Source organism: Convolutriloba macropyga, chromosome 13 (assembly GCF_964194025.1).
Source record: "Convolutriloba macropyga chromosome 13, txConMacr16.3, whole genome shotgun sequence".
Taxonomy (NCBI): domain Eukaryota; kingdom Metazoa; phylum Xenacoelomorpha; order Acoela; family Convolutidae; genus Convolutriloba; species Convolutriloba macropyga.
Window position 1 is genome coordinate 34,759,907 of NC_134480.1, and position 15,625 is coordinate 34,775,531.

Below are 15,625 nucleotides of genomic sequence, written 5' to 3' on the forward strand. Positions count from 1 at the left end.
AATATATGTGGTCTTTGTTCCACCTGAATGTTTTTTACTTTCTATCGTTTTGTCTTCCTAGAGAATTATTAACATTATATTTGAATTTTAAGGATACATCTGTCTTATGAAAGTCTTAAACACGAGCTTCTCTTTTTCAATGAGCTGTGCAATAAACATTATAAATAACTAAAAGACAAGGATGCTCGCTAATGTGCGTTTGCACATATTGTTGCGACCCCGCTCATCCACATTTTTTGCTTTTTTGTCTACCAAATGAAGAAGAGATTTGAAAAAATAACATATCGTTCAACAACCTACTAAATGAAAAAAACAATCTACCTTAGAGAGCCGATGAGACCTGTCATTAATGTGACTACCAGAAGAGACGGCGATAAGAATCAAATAGTTACAAATATTAATTATGACCAAAACCAGCTGTCTGGTTTTTTAAAAAAAATTAATCAGCAAATCAAAATGGCATTAGATTACACACATATGTATCAGCTCAACTCATTGAGACTAATTTGTACCTCCATAGAAAGTGACTAAGACAACTAAAACAACTAAGACAACTAAAACCTCCATAGAAAGTAACTAAAACAATCTTTTTGCATTTTTTGGAGGGCAACAGGACCGCCCATTAATGCAATACTGTGCACTGTGATAAGAAAAGAACAGTCTAAACAATGGCAAGAACGCAAAAACCACGAATAATTATTTAAAAAAAAAGTAATAGAGGAGAAAGATCATTTGAGGAAAAAAACCGTTATAAAAGGGCAAATGATAGCTCACTAGATAAGGGTTGTTGATTGTCTATAGAGATACCAATCTACCGATAAAAAGCAAGAAGATTGGTAAAGACCAAAAAGCCAAGGTTTTTTTCCAAACAAAACAATTGTTTTCAAAACTCATGGAAAAAATAATAAGTTTAAAACAGAAGGAATCGACAGTTTATCTTGCAACTTTTTGGAAAACTGATTGCGCATGCTATTAGTGAGACTGGGTTGACGAAATTTAAAATAACAATAAATAAAAGCAAAGCTAAAAAAATGTAATTAAGTCAAAACAACAGTGTTGAAGCCACTAAATTAATAAGATATTAACCTCGAGATAATAACATGTTGACACGAGTATCCTTTGAACATCATAATGTCATATTGTTGTAAAACGACCACCTCAAATTGACAGCAAAGAGAATCAGAAACATTGATAAGTGTTTAAAACTCTCGAAATTCTTCCAAAAAAATTGTCTAAGCCTTGAAGAAATCAGTCAAAACTTTAAATCAACAAAGAAATTAATATTTGGTTCAACAAAAAATTGACGAGATCTCTCAGTAAAGAGAACAAGTTACGAAAATAAAACAAAGTTGTAAACCATAAATAATAATGAAAACCAGAATAAAAAAGATAAAGTTGAAGAACACTTATTACTTTTTTGACTGAATTTTTTTCGGAAGTCTTTAGAACGGTTAGCTATATAAAATTATCAGTTATTGATCTCAATTATATATCTATAGTTGGCTATCGAGAACATTAATGACCCATTAACTGGAATACGACCACAACAACAACAAATAAACGACCAAAAAACTGCCAAATTCTTCCAGGGAACAGTTTTGCAGCCAGAAAAGCCTTAAGCCTGTAAAGCAACAAAAAAAATAATGTCCAAAAGCGCATCTTGAACGCTTTATTCAGTTGGAATTTACAGTCAAATTTGAAAAATTAACATTTTGTTCATTAAATTACTTAATGGATAAACAATCTACCTTAGAGGGCCGATGAGAGCTGCAATTATTGTGACTACCAGAAAAGAAGGCGATGAGAATCAACCAATTACAAATATTATTATGACCAAAACCCGTTGTGCATTTTTTAAACAATTAAAAATCAAATCAAAATGGCGTCCGAGAAAATCTATACTTAATAATTAACCTGTCCTTCATTAGGAAAAAGTATGGGACCTTTACTCAATGCGACTTGGCAACAAGTGGACAGAAAAAAATCAATTGGTCAATTTTCAAAAAACGTTGCTTTTTAAAGAGTTTTTGTGAAACTGGCTAAAAAGATGGTGTGTCAATCGAACTCACTTGGATAGTATTCTTTATCCTCATAGAAAAATTTTAAGACTTTTTACTATCCAGTATATAACATTAGACTACAAACAACAAATACCCACGAAAAAATAGGCGAAACAATACTCAGAATTTGATTGAAACGGTGTCGCAGATACTTAAACATTAAACTGTTCACTGAGAACATTAATAAAGCTTTCATTACGTTTTTCCGAAGGGCAATAGAACAGCCCATTACTGCCATAAAGTGAAAAGAAAACAATAATCTAAAAATATGGGCAAATATGCAATTGTCACGAAAAATCATTGAAGACTTGTAGCGCCAAGAACACAGAACATTTTAGGAAATTCAAAACCGTTTGGCAGAGCGTATTGTAGTTCACTATATAAGTGTTGAGATTGAATGTAGAGATATTAAACCACAAATAAACAGCAACAAGATTGGTAAAGACCAAAAATCCGTCGGCTTTTTTTTACAAAACAAATGTTATCAAAACTCATAGAGAACATAATTTTACAACAGAAACAAAAGAGAGTTTATCATGCAACTTCCCAAAAAAACTAATTTTGCCTGCCTTTGTGAGACTAGGTCATAGATAAAAATAAATAACATTAATTACTTGCAGAACTAAACAAAACCAAAAATACTTGCAGACCTGCTTCACTCGCGTCTCCTTTGAATATCATAACACTTTTTTTTGTAAAAGGAATACCCCAAAATGCTATCAAAAAGAATTACAAACATTGAAAGGTACCTAAGACTCACAAAATTTTTCTAAACCAATTGTCTAAGCCCTGAAGACATCAGTCAACCTGTTTATCCAACCGAGAAATTAGTATTGGCTCAACAAAAAAATGTCGAAAGCTCTCAGTAAGGGGAAAAAGCTACAGAAATGATCCGAAATTATAAATTCAAAAAATGAAAAAAACCAAAACAAAAAAAGTTGAAGATTGCGTTTTATTTTTTGAAATACTTTTTGATTGTCTTCAGAACCAATAGCTATATACCAGTGTCCGTTATCAATTTCATACCTAAATCCATTGTGAGCCATTGACAAAAGACAATAAAATAAAAAAAACGAATACGAAAGAAAATTAAAAAAACTGCCGATGATTGCAACAGAACGGTGTCACAGCCCTTAAAACCACAAGCCCGTAAAACAACAAAATCAATATAAAATATTTACTTGCGTATTTTTAAGGTTTTCATCAGTTGTATTTTTCAGTAAAGTGACAGATTACCAAAGAAACAAGAGAGAACAGCACAAATGGGTGAATTTGCAAAAAAATGACAAAATTTTGTATAAAAACTTCTAGTATCAAAACCAAGTAGCCGTTATAAAAGAATTTCCTAAAAAAATCCCTGAAATTTTCTTGAAATTTTCATAAAAGACATTAGATAAAAGACTGCTTTTCACAGGTCCACTTACAACTCCTGAAGAAAACATTTGGATTTTTGATTAGTTAGACTTTGTAGTCAGACTGCAAAAAGAATGTCAATTGGAGGCAAAACAAAAGAATTCGGTTGAAATTTACTAAAACTCTTCGTCAAAGCCACAAAAGCCATTAATTTCTCTATGTAAAAAAGTTATATCTACGTTTGGCCTCATTTTAATGCAAATGGGAGCTTGAAATAATTGAGCTGTGATTGAAGACTTTAGGAGTATTATTCAACATAAAAAACAGTAGAAGCAAAATATTTTGAAAAATGGCAGCGACTAAATAAAGATTAACTATTTTGACTGTAAGAATACTTTTTGAGATCAAACCTATCATTGGTTTTTCCGCGCGTCCAAAAAGCACCCAATTGTTCCGTGTTTGTGAATCAGATCAATTGCTAAATGCAGTATTTGAAAAATAAAAAAACCAATTAAGCATTTTGAGTAATTAGTGAGTTAAATTTGTGAACGAACATCAAAACTTTAAATAAAAAAGACTTTTATAGGGCGTCGAATTTCATCCAACTCTCTTTTTGAGTTCACAGAGATTTTTGCCAGTGGTTTCCAGTTCTGTACTTCCTGCAATTTTAAACAAAATGGACCATTTTGTGCCACTTTGATGTGCCACTTTGATGAAAAATTTTGTGCCACTTTGATATTTTGTGCCACTTTGATGAAAAAACACAAAATGTTGAAAAATTCATCAAAAAGTTTAGCCGAACGAAACTCCAATCAAACAATTCAGCAATGCTCCTCCACCCCTAACGGTCACAATGTCCCTCTAACACTACACTTTACAACATATTTTGAGTTATTAAAGCAAAGCTGAGAAAATTTTAGCAAAAATTACTGAAAAAGTGAATAAAAACCGTCGAATATTTACAAAACTGTGAACCTTGATAACTACATGTAAAAAACAAAATTCGAATGAAAAACTTTTTTATTCCATATTCTTGGATGCCTATGCTTTCTAATGATACCACGCACAACTCTCTACGATGAATATATAGATCGATCAAATTTGACTGAACAAAAAAAGCCATCTTTGTATATAGTATCTCCCTCCCCGCTAAAGTGGGGGTCAGAACAAAAAAAAGTATTGTATATATGCTATTATTCAAGATTATTGAAAATTGACCAACCAATTTTTGTGAATGTATAGCTCAAGTCTTCTACAAAAAATTCCCGACAAATAACAGTCAGAAAGTTTCTTCATAAAAATTTGGTTTCATTTGTTTTAATTCAAAGCATAAATATATATTTAAAATATCAATAAAAAATACAAATTTTTTAGATATAAAATGGCAATATTTTACAAAGCGAGAAAAGTTCCAATTATGAAACTCATTGTTAAAACAATAAAGGTTAATAGAATAAAGCAATTAAAGCACACCTTAACCTTTATACATATTATCAAGAATTCTTCACAACTATCAGCCTTGTGAAGATGGTGCGTTTTCAGCGCATATTTTTATGAAAAATGCTCTGAAAAAAAGAACGCGTTGAAATCTGGTGACACTAAATGCACCGAAAGTTCTTAAATGCACCGAATGCGCTAAGGCTAAGTATTTACTAATTCATTTCATTTCAGGTGCTCAGTTTTTACATAATTTTCATTATTTTGCAGAGCACGTCTTGCATTTTTTCGGCGTATTCTAAACACATTTCAGTAATGAAGTTTTTGAAAAATTCCCCTCGGCCAGTGATTAAAGTTAGCGTGGTGCACACTTTTGAAGTGATTTAAAGACTCCTCCAAGATTTGCTATTGTTGACACTTCAGTCATTGAGTTTTTGTTTGCCTCCCTTGTTTTGTACACTTTTTCGCATACCCGACAGTGCAAAAGATTGTATATCTCCGCCGTCTCTTCCTTTAAAAAATCATATTTCAAACGCCACTTGTGGTATGCGAAAAACTCTTCCCTGTTAGCCAACAAGCGTGACAAATATTCTGCTAACTGAGAAGAATTTTCGAAATCGGCTATGTGAATGAATGATCCATGCAAGGCCTCTTCATAACTTTCTCGCCAGCCGTTCACAATAGGAATTGCGTAATTAGCCAAAGCGTTTCCGAACTTTTCGGTTATATAATCGCTGCAATTTGAGTTCTCTAATGCGAAATAAAACTTGCACTTGCTCAATTCGAGCTGTTGTTGTTCAGTTTTTCCTGGCGTCGATCCGTGATCAACAACTTTTGACCTGTTTACTTTTGGCATGCACCTTTTGAAAGCTGCGCCCCACATGTTAATTTTTCCAGGCAATTTGTTGATAATTTCGGATGCGACATCGAGACGGTTGTTTGAGCTGCCACAAGCTGAAACCATCCAGCAGAAATCTTTGTCTTTTTCGAGCCGGCTATATTCTTTTTCTATAGTTGAGGTGTCTTCAATTTGCTTTTTCTTTTTAAAGACTGCAAAATACGAATCGCGAACTGTGGCTAATGGCGAAAGTCCAACTGTAATATTGAACTCATTTTGAGCACCCAAAAAAGCCAACCTGTTTCCCGAAGATTCCATATCTCTGGCAACCCACATTTGCTTAGGATCTCTGTGGTTTGCTTTGTTTCCGACCAATCTTCGAAGCCTAAGAAAGGCTGGTTTTCCAAACGCCATCAGTGCCGAATAGTTAGACCAGTGATTTTTCTCGGGAAAACCATCATGTGTTACGATACAGTCGAAATCCAGATCACACAAGGGTGTGTAATTAATTTGGTTTGTATACTGGTAATAGGAAAAGTAGAGTACCGTAACTGGTTCTGGCTTCGATTTTCCCGTTCGCAAAGGTGTGTACGGCTTCACTGGATAAGTTATCAATTGCGGTCTCTCAGCGTATGGGATATCTCTAAATAAGTGAAACATATTTGATAAATGTGATAATTTTTTCCACAATTTTAGAAAAATTACGAAACGTTAAACTGAATGGAGAAGGAAAAGGCTCATCAGGGCAGAAAAAAGAAAGAGGGGAATAACAAAGGGATGAAGGTTCTGAACAAAAATTTGTTTAAAAATGCAAAATGCAACACAGCTTTTGTGTTAATTTTATCATTTGTAATTCCTGTGACTATACATATGGACTGAATCAACTATGTCAGTCCTCATTTTTTCAGTTAGATTTGTTTTCCAATTTGTCTCTTTTCAAAGGCTAAAATTCGGAATTTTTATCAGAATGTCAAAAAATGTGTAAAAGAATTTCAAAGGACTCCATATTGAACTTAGCGTAGTCCTCAGAATAACAAAAAACTTGAAGCAAAAGGCTGTATTTTGAAACAGTTCAACATTAACCAACATACTGAATGCAACGCTTTGAAGCAAAGGCAAGGGTGAAAGAAAAAAAGAGAAACAGTACGATTACAAAGTTTCGTTTGTACAAAACTTTTTAAGCTTTATCTCCAAAGTCGGAGACGGTCCCCACAAAAGGTCCCCACAAAAGGTTCAATTTTTCATTTAGCCGTAATTAATTTTCATTTGGAAACAAATTTAACTATTAGAAATTTATTAACTATTAAAATTTAACTATTAGAATGTAGTTGAGATCACATTTTTCGCCAAAACCGAATACAAAAATTTAAAATGAGAAAAAAGGTAACCACTAAACCAGATATTGATGAATTATATATATATATATATATATATATATATATATATATATATATATATATGTATATATATATATATATATATATATATATATATATATATATCAGGCGAGAATTCGAACATGCGAATGGAATCTTGATTGTCTTAAGGCGAAATTCCTGAACTAGTGTTTCATTGAAGTTCGGTGATTACGAAATGAATCATTCGAAAAAGGTACCGCAAAATCAACTCCACGCTCAAAGTGTCTCAAGTTTCCCTAGTTGTCATCTTCACATGCAGGGGAGCTGTTAAAGTACATGCAAAAGAAATAGTTGTTTAATTGGTTTGCGTCTCTTTTTCTCTATCCCGTGTCATCACCGGCAATGATTTTGATTTTAAAAAGTAAAAATTAAGGAATAGCTAATAATATATATCTCAATCACTTTAACCTAAATGATTTAGAACTAGAGTTTGAAAGGTTGCTCGATTTTTTTTTTTGGAGTTGGAGGTTAAAACTACATGGCGAAAACTTGAAGAATTTGGTTAAAAATCTGGTCATATTTAGGTTGTTTCTGAAAACTAATTTTCTATGAGGTCAAGGGTTGTAGTCGCTTGACTAGATCATATAACTTATCGGATATTGCATTACATTTTTATGCGTTTTAATCGCTATTTGCCTATTTTTCACTAAATTTTATTGACACCTTTTGAACAGTGGCTATAAATTCCATTTTGCCTAATCAAGTTTTCCCCTAATATCCTGCGCCCCGTTCTTACACATACAATTATAACTCTGCCTAAAAAAGGATCTATTCTGTTTGGGACGCCCAGTGTTTTTTTGCGTCCCCAGTTACAAATTATATGTTATTATATAGCACGTTACTATGTAAAAGAATAGCACGTGCGACTCATGTTTCGTGTAAAATATTTTTGACACCGGAACACTCGGTTACTCAGGTATATGCAAGAGGACTCACAGCAAAAGATACATCACTTTTTGACACTAAAAGCGGCAATTAGTCCCAAATCTGCGAAACTAAAGAACTGCGCTAAATAGATGTAGGAGCACAAAAAATACTCAGAGAGCTTGAAAAAGATTTAATATTAAATATATATAAAATAATGATGTAAAAAGGGATTTTAATGGTTGTAGAGATGTTTTTTATTGGTAACCAATGTTTAAATGTGTATTTCTGTATTTCTGTTTTTCATTTCTATACTTTTAGTATATTTTTTCAGAATCATTATGTTTTCATGATAACGTGCCGATCAAAGAGTGATGAAGAACGTTACGGACCTCTTTTTGCTGTAACTTGAAGAAAATCAAGTTTTGCCAAACTCAGTGATAAAGAGTTATTCAAGTGAACCTGACCAAAAGATATCAATGCAGAAAATCTTTGCTACCTTTAATTTTCTATGTTAAGATGCTGTTTATATTTCAAGTGAATATCAGAATGGAAATCGTAAATTAGGTTTTGGTTTGAAAATTTTTTCACTTTATTCGTACTCTTTGTCTTTTGTATTTTACGTTTGGTTCGTTAAAATCAGCTAACTTTAATTGTCCGGGGGCAAAAATACAAAAATGACGTTTGATTTATCTGGCAGATCAGCTTTTACAAAACCTACCAGGTCAAGGAGTTTTTTACAGTATTTTTGGGAACCACACGTTTTTTGTCGTCTTTGACCGTGAGTACTTCTTTCACCCAAATTGAACGTTTTCCGTTTACTCGAAATCTTGCTGTTCTTTTGATTTTTATTTGATTAGAATTGTTGAACCCATAGATAGGCAAATTTGAAATCTGGCTAGAGAGAAGAATGTTTAAGATCTTACTTGGGTGACAAGGGAGGAATAACTGGATCCGCGTAGACTCCTGTCCGAACTGGTCCGGAGTTAGCCGGCGGCCTGAAACACAAAAATGTGAAAAGAAACTTTAATACATCCCTACAAGATGTGCAATGTGTTATCCATTATCACGAAAACGTATACATTAGTCAAGTTTAGTCCCTCGAGTTGTAGAATATCCTCGACCAAAAATTGGCATGAAAAGACCGTAAAAGTGGTATGAAATGAAAACAAAAACATGTCCAATTCAAATTGTTTTATGAAACATTTCTTTCTGGACCCGTGAAAAGATTGCACTGGACCTTAATTTACCTTTAACTGGACCTTAATATAATGAAAAAAACTTAGCTCGGCCCATGAAAAAATTTTACTAGTTGCGCGTAGTTCTAACAAGGGGTGCGCGTAGTTATAGCTAATAGTGCCCCCTCCCACCCTCACACCCACATTAGAGTTATGAAGTTTTCTTAAGTCGATGTCTATTAGCGGTAAACTAACATTGAACTCTGTTGCTACGTAAAATAGGTAACACTATCTATTTATTTGAGGCAAAGATCTTGCTCCACAGTTTCTCAAAGCACAAAGGTATCCTGGGCCGACTTTTTTGAAACTATAAAGAAGACCATGAATTGTACTTGAGAACAACACATAATTCGGTAAATGTTTCCATCCAAGAGAGGCCTAAATTTCTCGCATGTTCTTGATATGGTTTCCCAGAACAAAAAATATATTTTTTATGTTTTCAAAGATTTCATACAAGATCGACAGGAAACACGTAGCAAACAAATGGATCCAATAATTTCATGAACAGTCTTAATTATGGTTTCCAAGAACCATTTATAGTCAGATATATGGTTATTGAACAACCGTTTATGGTCATACGTATTGTTTCCACGAACCATATATGTATGGCAAGCAAGAATTATTTAACGGCTAAGAGCCTCAATTAAGATCTGCAGGGACCAATGAAGTACAATGAAGCCAAAAAACTTCCGTATAACTACTGTCTACGTACAGCTACGTACAGCATGATCTCTGTTTTTAAAGCATGATTCGTGCTTCATAAGTATGATTTTCGCAAAGGCGTGAAAAAAGGCGTGATATTTAGAAGTTTTAAGAGACATTTCATTCTCCTTTTCTCCGCTTAGACAGAAAAGATGGTTAAAACCGCGCTTTGTTTTTTCACCGTTTGACAAGGTGTTACGAGATGTCGGATTTTCATGGTCTAAAATACAAAATCAACTCAACTTGAAATTCCAGGGCATCAACAAAAGATAAAGTGCTTAACATGCATACAACCGTTTTTTTTTTGGAAGGTACTGGAATGAAAGCATACAGTCCAGATCTGAATCCTATTGAAAATTTATGGACGATTTTGGAAGCAACGACTTCGAAAACAGACTGTTCTTTTGGGAAAATTTAGAAGAAAAGTGTATGAAATTGGAATTGACGCAGACGTTGTGAGGAACATGTATGGAAACTATACAAACCGTCTACTAGACGTCAAAAGCTAAAGTTGTAATGACAAACTATTTTGAACTCAATATGTTATATTATTCGATGTTTGTATTGCTTTTTAAAAAAATTTTTAGCTTTTTGGTACCATAGTGTAAGTTTAAATTTATAATCAAAGACTAATTTAAATTTTTTTTGTTCCACTATCAAAAACACTTACAAACAAACTCAGGTTTTATATCAAAGCGCTTAATCACGTTCATTAACGCAAAGTAAGGGTGTCAGAAACAATTTATCGGCGATACAAGTAGGTTTGCAAATTTCCTTCACTGTATCAAGAAGTATTGTCCCTCTCCTCTCACTGGTTTCAACAACTACAAACGAAAAAATTCCCAACTTTAACCTTTTTTCAACATGCGCATTGGAAATTCTCCATTCCGGAGTAAAATAACAGAGAGCATCTCATTGCATTCAATTGTGTGGAAAATTTAACCTTCGGACAAAGCATTATTTGTTTTTCCAGATATATGCATTGTGACTGTTATTTGCCGACATATGAGCGGTTGAGTCCAGGGTAATTTGATCTGACACGTAACCGCTGATGCATTACAGATTTCCGATTAACACAAAAAAACTCGTTTCTTCTCTCTTCATATTACGATTTAATACAATTTTTCAATGTGTTTTATAAACCTTGGAAGTACATTTCTACTCCCCATGGTGCTTTCTCAATCCCGCTACACCATTTGGTGCTCCCAAACGTAACTGTTCAAGGAAAACATGTTAGCAAAAAATTGCCGAAATTAAAGGAAAACCTTAACTTAAACAATCTCTTGCGTTCAATGAGTTTATCGTCAAATACCAAAAAAAACGGGAAAATAGAAGTGCGCTATGCTGTCATTAAAATAGACAGCATCAAAAAAATTTTCTGTGATTCTCGCCGAATTTCCCTAGTGTTTTTGGAATAGCTATTTTGATTCAAAAAAAGAGGCTGCACAAAAACATTTTTCGAGCTTTTATTGACCAGAAAAGTCTATGGTCCTGGATATGGTACAAAAGACACCATATAAATTTTTTTTATTGTAAACCAATGGCAACTACGATCAATTGGTTGAACTACGTGGTCCAAAAGACGCCATTTGAGATTATCTTTCAGTTTTTGTGCTGTCTTTTTTATGGTATCAAAGAAACCATACAACCATATATGTCCTACGTATGGTTTTCAAGAAACATTTTTGGTAATAATCGATCAAATAAACTTTAAGATAAGTTGTGGTAAAAAATAATTTTTAATCAACAATTTTTATTATTCCTTCAGAATGCACAGCCTGAAAATAAATTATCTCGGAAATATTATGTTAAGAAATGGCATAGTCTACGTTATTTGGTAATTTGGTTATTTGTTTATTTGGTTATTTTTAATTTGTTTATTTGGTTATTTTTAATTTGAAAGAAAGGCTCACATTTTTTTTGCATTTTTGCTCAATAAGCTTTTCGATTTTGCTTTTAGTTGGTTTATTGTATCGATAATTGTAAAATTAATTAGCATTAAACAATAAAATTTGTTGAAAATTGTTGTCATTTCTGATGTCTCACGAGCATAATGAAAAGATTTTTTAAATCTTACAGTTTTCACACCAATTAAAAGCCGCAAAATGTTAGATATAGCAAGTATATTTCCTAATTTTTTGTTATTGCTTACAGTTTTTGCACTCTGCCTATATTTGTCTAAAACTGACAGGAACTAACAGTCTCAGAATAGCTCTTTCTTCATCTCTCTCTCTCTCTATCTATCTCTCTTTGACGTACATACCACACACGTCATACAAACACACGCTCTGAACTATATACACCTAGTCAAACACATGCACCCACATCTACACAAACACAAACCAACACAACGACACAAAAAAATAGTGTAAATATCCTTTTTTTTCAACGGGTATTTACTCATAGTTTGCATCGTTGAATAGTGTTTTGTTTTTTTTTCTGGAAAATTTTGTTTGGTTTTTCGAGGCAATGGTATCCGTAAATGTCAAATTTTCAAAAAAAAATCATATTAATTATTGTGAATATTTTTCCAAAAAATCTTGTGATTTGGGATGTTTCATGTGTAAGAATGGGCCAATTCGTGTTTTCTAATTTTAGTAGATAGGTTAGCAGTTAATTTAGAAGATTTACCACAATATTGGTTTTGAATAAAATTAAAACCGCAATTTATAAGAAAAAATAAAAAAATTTTCTAAATTTTAAGATTTGTGACGTTTTTTTTTCACTCTGCTTCGATTTGTATCTACATTTAAACTATTTGAGCTATATCTCCGAGACCAACTCTCTATCTTTTTCTCTATTTCTCACACATAACTTACATGCGCGCCCACTTAAATACGACCACTCAATCACACGAAAGCACGCACAAAAACCAACAAACAAAAAAATCACAATGCAAACAAACTTTTTTGCAGCTGATCCTTAAGCTTGGTTTGCATCGTTCATTTCATCAGGAAAACAAAGCGTGGAATGTATCAGTAATTATAATATTGATGCTAAAATTTGAAATTCACTTTTTGATATTTTTTGCCAGAAACCTTTGTTAATTTTGATATTCTGTGATCTTATTGGGCCGATTCGTTATTCAACATCTCTCAGTTGTGTTACCAACTAAATAATTTGAGCACATTTTTGGCATTGAACGCATTTAAAACCGCAATAGGTAGCAAATTTTAAGTGCTTTTCTAATTTTTAAGATTTTTGACAGTTTTTGCACTCTGCCGCTATGTGTGTCTTATATATGGAAATAGCACTCTCTTTCTCTCTCCTTCTGTTACCTTTAGATATCACGTTTGTATACCACACAAGCAAACACACTTACACAAAAACACCGAAACAAAAATGTTTAGTTTTCTTTTTTGCTAATGATACTTTCCCATAGTTCAGTTCACTTCGTTCATTTGTGTCTTTTTGCAAATTGACGCTAAAATTTGAGATTTACTTTCAAAAAGACTTTTGAAAATTTTGTCTTCTTGATCATAATGAGTCATTTCTTTTTTTGAAAAACCCGTATTGTGTTTCCAGCAAAATTCAATTGACACAATTTTGGTTTGGATCATATTTAAAACCACCATAGGTAACAAAAATTTTTAATATTGCTCAATTCTAAGATTTCTGACATTTTTTGCACTCAGCATCTACTTGTGTCTTATATGTAGGGGAACTTTACAGGCTGTCTTTACACGCTCTTAATTTTTGGTAATAAAAAATAGTTATCTTTAAATTTTCCGCCTCGGCTTTTTCACTCTTTGGAGTATTTCTAAAAAAAATTGATAAATTTCATGTGAATTGAAAAAAAAGAAGTTATATGAGGACATTCACAATCAAAAAACTAGTTTTTTACAGAACCAACCACCTGCAAAATATCGGCTTGAAGAGTAAATTGAAAAAAGAAACAGAAATTGAGTTTTTCAACCTTTCGATCAGTAGACTTTTATCTCTCAGAATCGTTTTGCTTTGCCTTACAATAGAACTGATTAGTTCGAATTATTTGCTCTGACAACTCAAAGAATACAATAAAAAAGAACAGAAAAGTTTTCAATCTTCACTTTTCATAAATGAGTTTGCTTGGTTTGATGTTCTTTCCAAGAAAACGGCTTTTTTTACGTGACCGCGGTTTTGAAAATAATGAAATAGTTAGTACTGCTGGAATAAAAAGAAATTGTTCCAAAACCAACTCTAGAATTTGAAAGGAATAAATTTCTCTGCTTTCAGTTTTACATTTTCAAAGTTGAATTTTGCTATTTTGCGAGCTCTAAGTTTCCTGAAGTCTTCCTTTTTCAAAATTTTAAACGGTTCGCTCTTTTTCAATGATTATTTTCTGATATTTTGACATAGGTCAAAACTAGATACCGAGGAGTGATTTAATAGTGATTTTTCTCTATGATACGTAAACAAAAAGCATATATCTTCCCCTCACTTTTAAAACAATGTTGGGACAAATATAGATTACTATGGCTACTGATTTTTAAATAAGACATTTTTATTACTTTCAAGGCTTCGTTGTTTGCTTTTATGCTGGCAAGACGCCTGGTACATTTTCTAGCGACTATTTTGGAAATTTATCTTTGGCTCGTAAACCTTAAAGAAAACAGAGATTACAAAGATTATGAAAACGTTGAACTGTGATTCAGACGTCAAGTTAATGCAGAATACTTACAATTTAACCCTTTGATTTTATACACAAAGCGCATCCATTTCGGCTTTTAAAATGCGCTGCCTAATAGTGTGTTCATTTTTGATTTTTACAAAGTTTGAAAAATTATTCTCATTTTATATTGATTTAAATTTTCAAATTCAAAGCTCATGTTGCGCCCATACAATTTAAACATTCTTTTTATAGTTTAAGTTTTTTATCATATATGGCATCCGACAAGTTGAAACAGTACCCAATAATGTGCATACGCACATTAACGGACCTTCTTGATAAAAATAATGAATTAATTGAACGGATATAAATACTTACTTGTGATCTAAAGTACGCAGAGAATTCTGAACGTTGTAAGGTTCTGAAAAATATCCTCTTGAAGTGATCCTCATATGCTGTGAAAAAAAGGCAGGAAAAAACAGGTACGAAGAAATAGACGTAACGACTAAAATCAGAAGAATTTGTGTTCTAAATTTGAATAAATGCGTGTATGTTTTGTGCACAGGCTTCATATTGATGAGTGAGTGTATCTGATAAGACAAGCAACAACATTAAAATATTGTAGAAAAATATTCAGAATCATTTGTTATGTGTTTAAATGTAACCTTTCAAACTCGAGCGCACTACGAAAGCAAAACTCAGAAAACTTATATGGCCATAACATCATGTTATTTGAGTATGATTCACCTTTCGATTTGATTATTTTCATGCTGAGTCTGTATGAAATGTAGTTACATTTCTTTTTAACCTTCAGAGCTGTAAATATATTACTTGTTCTGTAGACAAATTACATGTGTAACCGTTGGCTTCTGACCTGAAAGCAAAATAAGCCTTTTTGTTGGTATGCAGTGCCAGGAAAAAAAATTGTGCTTCCCCAGAAAAAGAGAGACCGAATTAAAAAGTGTCATAGTGCTGCTGCCAGCCGGTATCCCAGCCTGCAAACTTAAGTCTATGGATCAAGACTTGAAATCAAACGCTTTTTTATTGATGTTTTTGACAGAACAGATTTCACTGCTTTTCAAACAAAAAATACCGAGGAGCATGGAGAAAATACTGCACATAGATAG

General features: G+C 32.7%; 1 protein-coding gene across 1 annotated transcript; it reads right to left on the minus strand.

The window, feature by feature from the left end:
* Positions 1 to 4,724: 4,724 nt before the first annotated feature.
* LOC142351423 (uncharacterized) lies at positions 4,725 to 15,186 on the minus strand. The gene is made up of 3 exons (XM_075403427.1): positions 14,877 to 15,186; positions 8,897 to 8,968; positions 4,725 to 6,331 (listed from the first exon to the last, which is right to left on the minus strand). The coding sequence occupies exons 1-3, from the start codon at positions 15,068 to 15,070 to the stop codon at positions 5,206 to 5,208; spliced, it is 1,392 nt and encodes a 463-aa protein (XP_075259542.1). The 5' UTR covers positions 15,071 to 15,186; the 3' UTR covers positions 4,725 to 5,205.
* Between the last annotated feature and the right edge of the window lie 439 nt (positions 15,187 to 15,625).

Excerpts from the sequence above, each read along its gene's own strand:
- LOC142351423 (XM_075403427.1), bottom strand. The coding sequence starts at position 15,070 with ATGAAGCCTGTGCACAAAACATACACGCATTTATTCAAATTTAGAACA. Across the intron at positions 8,969-14,876 it reads CTGCGTACTTTAGATCACAA|GCCGCCGGCTAACTCCGGAC; the intron begins GTAAGTATTTAT and ends TTTGTGTTTCAG. Across the intron at positions 6,332-8,896 it reads ATTCCTCCCTTGTCACCCAA|AGATATCCCATACGCTGAGA; the intron begins GTAAGATCTTAA and ends TCACTTATTTAG.